Source organism: Bombina bombina, chromosome 2 (genome assembly GCF_027579735.1).
Source record: "Bombina bombina isolate aBomBom1 chromosome 2, aBomBom1.pri, whole genome shotgun sequence".
In the NCBI taxonomy this organism is placed as follows: Eukaryota; Metazoa; Chordata; class Amphibia; order Anura; family Bombinatoridae; genus Bombina; species Bombina bombina.
This window is the reverse complement of record NC_069500.1, coordinates 1,359,521,576-1,359,525,611: the sequence shown is the minus strand read 5'-3', so window position 1 is coordinate 1,359,525,611 and position 4,036 is coordinate 1,359,521,576. Positions and strand designations below refer to the sequence as shown.

General features: G+C 33.2%; 1 protein-coding gene across 1 annotated transcript; it reads left to right on the top strand.

The window, feature by feature from the left end:
* Nucleotides 1–775: 775 nt before the first annotated feature.
* Nucleotides 776–3,388, top strand: LOC128648306 (forkhead box protein I1c-like). The gene is made up of 2 exons (XM_053700923.1): nucleotides 776–1,630; nucleotides 2,835–3,388. The coding sequence occupies exons 1-2, from the start codon at nucleotides 1,039–1,041 to the stop codon at nucleotides 3,386–3,388; spliced, it is 1,146 nt and encodes a 381-aa protein (XP_053556898.1). The 5' UTR covers nucleotides 776–1,038.
* Nucleotides 3,389–4,036: the final 648 nt, after the last annotated feature.

Genomic DNA, 4,036 nt, shown 5'->3' with positions numbered 1-4,036 from the left:
TTGATATAAATCAAGATGGCATAATTAAGCAGGATTTATTTATGTATATGAAATAAATATATTGTTTCAAGTAGTGAATTGACTTACAACCCACTAACTTGACAGTTATTACATTGCTATTAAAATAATATAATATTTACATTTGTCCATGAAATTAGTTCAATACTCTACTTAATATGTCTTTGTGGATTGTATTTTCCTGTGAAAAAAAAATGTTGCATAAATCAACTTATATTAAATACATGTTTATTGCTTAATGATTTCGGAGAAAAAAGGAAGACATTAAAATATGACTGTATTAACAACATAAAAAGTAGCATGAAAATGTAAAAATATACATTTAGTTAACATATATATATATATATATATATATATATATATATATACATATATATAAATTTTTGTTAAATGTTTTACAGTTAAAATTAGTTCTGACACAAACATTTATTGAAATGTTTCTTTTTATCTAAAAGTGTGATTTTTTTTTAAAACCATTGATCCATGCAGAAAAAAATGCAATGAAATGAAAGGAATGCAAAGTAAAAAAGATCATTCGTTTTGCAATACATATTTTAGCACAGAACAAACTGGCTTTGTCTAGTAAGTATAGTCTGAAATGAAGTATCACAAAGTTTAATCTCTGTATTTGGTAAAACTTGCCTTTTTTAACCCTTGAGAAAATCTTTTATTTTTACTTCTTAAGTAAATATGCCTAAGTCAGCATGTTAAGAAAAAAGAAAATCTTGCCTGCAGTTGCAGAGTGATCAGTTGAACAATGAATGAATGAACGAGTGAATGAAAAAGACAGATTGTTCTGACTGGTGCCTCTGTGGTGTTTAGTGCTTCAGTTTGCACACCCCTGTCTTTCAACTGAGGAATCCAACTGGCTGATGAGGGGAAAAAAATCTTTAGACACACCCATTTCTGGCCCCAGGCAGGGAGGATCACTACACTAGGGAGGTATAAAGACAGGGCACCAAATGTATTACGCACCTGTTGCCAAATGCATCTTTTAACAGAAAGGTGCTGCTAAAGATTATGAACTCAATTCACCTTCCAGCTCATCAAAGACCTTCAGCAACAAGTCTGCACCATCCTCATCCAAAAAGTGCTCAAGAAGCCCCAGACATGGCGGTATACTGTGACAACTTCACCATGTATTCTCAGCAGAACCTGCACTCATCTCAGAGAACTGCCAACTATGGAATAGGGGACTATGCCCCCTCAACTAACCCTTACTTATGGCTTGGTGGCCCAGGTGTCAACAACTCCTCCAGCTACCTACATGGGAACAACCCTGCCTCATATATGCAACCTTCTTATGGATCACAGAGACAGTTTTTGACCAATCCATCAGGTTTTAGTGGGACAGATCTTGGCTGGTTGTCTATAGCCTCTCAGGAAGAACTTCTCAAGCTAGTGAGGCCTCCTTACTCCTACTCTGCTCTCATTGCTATGGCTATCCAAAATGCCCCGGAGAAGAAATTGACTCTTAGCCAAATTTACCAGTATGTGGCAGACAATTTTCCATTCTACAAGAAAAGCAAAGCCGGCTGGCAGAATTCTATCCGTCACAACCTCTCCCTAAATGATTGTTTTAAGAAGGTACCAAGAGATGAAGATGATCCAGGTAAAAAATCAAACACATTTTTAAAGACTTTAAGCAAAACATGTTGATTTATAATATTGTCCCTAACAAAGGGCTCCTAAGCTTCATTTTTATAGCTATCTATTTTCAAAATGATTTCTTGTTAATACAGTTGATCATTATAAAAGTAGTATTATATAAGTAGAGGTATATGTATGGCAGTATTTTAAATATTTGTTTAATCTGTTTTAAAGGGACTTTGTCAATTTTTAATTGTTCCATCTAAATGGCCCCATTTAAAAAAAAAAAAAGCATCAGTTTTTTTTTTTTTTAGTCTCATTTTTTTAAGGTATCTTTCTGTGCAGAATAAACATACTTTTTCCACTTGTTAAACAGATTTTTTTTTTTAACCACTTTTTATACAATTTTTTTTTTCAATATGTTTAAAAGCTGTTTCTTCATAGGCAGTAACATTTTTGTTAGCACAATGTTTCTTCAAGCTCTTTTAAACAAAAGACTGGGAAAGAATTAGCCTTTACAATTATCCAAATATGTGTCAAAGATAGCATCTCCCCCAGGTGAAAGATTTGACTTAAAGTCTCTGAACACTCAATTTGCCTTACAAAAATAAGTAAACAAATAATTAATTGGAATTTATGTATTTACTAGATGTCTAGATGTTTAACAATTGTATGACCCTATGAAGAGCATGCAGTTTGTATAGTTATGGAAAACTGTTGCTATATAGTAGTTATAAAAGGTATTTAATGCAATGTAATATGCTAGGAAAGCTCATTGCTCTGGCAATATTATCTATGGAGTTGTCAGTCATGCAAAGTCCCTCAAATAATTGTAGATATTTTAGACTGAAAGCAAATTATCTCACTATGCAGAGTTCTTGATGTAAAGGAGAAATACATTTGCAATACATTGTTACAAAAAAAATGTGTGGTTTCTCTCCTTGCCAGTGAGTTTTGATTATTGGGCCCTAAGTGTTTACCAGAATATTATGAGACTAGACTTAGCTATTACAGCCATACACCATGCGCAAGTAGTATGCAAAACATTTCATGCATATGTCCAGCACTATAACATTTTCTACAAATATCTAAAACACAAATGAATTAAAGATGCAGAATAGAAGAATCATAATTTTCATGTAAATTCTATAGGTAGAGAAAATAAACCATCATTATGCATCAATAGATAGATTTTGCCTGATGTATTAATTTATTTTATTTCTTAGGAAAAGGAAATTACTGGACACTGGACCCAAACTGTGAGAAAATGTTTGACAATGGAAATTTCCGTAGGAAAAGAAAGCGCAGATCAGAATCTAGCAACACTGAATCTATCACAGTTAAATGTGAGGAAGGTCGTCCAGTTATTGGGGGAAAATGCGGAGAGAGTCCAGCCATGCTAAGCCCATCTTCCCCAGAGACTGAACAAGCTCCTGAAGATAGGAAAAGCACCTCTCCCCCAGGAATCACATCTACTCCTTGTCTAAATAACTTTTTTAGCAATATGACCTCTTTGGACACAAACACAGTTAACAGACAGATGCCTTTGGGACTAGTGAATGAGATCTCTCAGCGAAACATTACTGGACTGAGCACTTACACCTCAAGCTCCTTACCACCACCATCAGCAGATGCGCAAGAGAGTAACTTGCACCTCAACAGAGCGCCATATTACAACTCTTTCTCTGCTTCCAACCAGAATAGCCAATTTAATGGCCATTTTTACAACAGCTTTAGTGTTAACAGCCTCATTTATAGTAGGGAAGGCAGTGAAGTATAATAGGAGTCTCTACGTGTATTCATGGGATGCTTTTGGAGTTAAAATCGTCACTATATAAACAATATTCTGAAATGTTGCTGATAGTAAATCTAAAAACAAAATGGATTCTGCATCTTTTCAGCAGAACATGTGAAAAGGTAACATGGACAAAAAGGAACCTCTAAAAACTGGACTTCAAGCTATATTACCTTGGATGATATTTATCAATAAGTGAACTTTTTTTTTTTTTTTACCAAGAAAACCCATTTGTTATACAACTAACAAAATCTCTCAGCAATATTAATATGATATGCTGTTGTATGACAAAATGTTTTACGCCTATGCGCTCTATAAAATGCTTTGTAAATAAGCGTTGTATACAATTTGTAAATATTTTTGAGACATTGCTTTTATTTATAACGATCTATGACTTTTTTTATGTTTTGAATATTAACTATGAAAATGAAAAAAAAAATTCCAATAAAATATTATTACAAATAACTACTAGTTTTCTTTTCCTCTTGTATTTTTTTAGAAATACAACCAGTTTCAGTATAAATTCCACATTAGATCAAGGGTATAGGTTATGCCCTTAAAGTCTTAATTGTGTATTTTATTTTGAAAAATGTAGCAGTTGATTTCATATCGCTTTCTGCTATTTAAGAAATG

Bases quoted from the DNA above. Each gene is read 5' to 3' on its own strand.
- LOC128648306 (XM_053700923.1), top strand. From the start codon at position 1,039: ATGAACTCAATTCACCTTCCAGCTCATCAAAGACCTTCAGCAACAAGT. The intron at 1,631-2,834 runs GTAAAAAATCAA...TTTATTTCTTAG, and splicing joins AAGAGATGAAGATGATCCAG to GAAAAGGAAATTACTGGACA.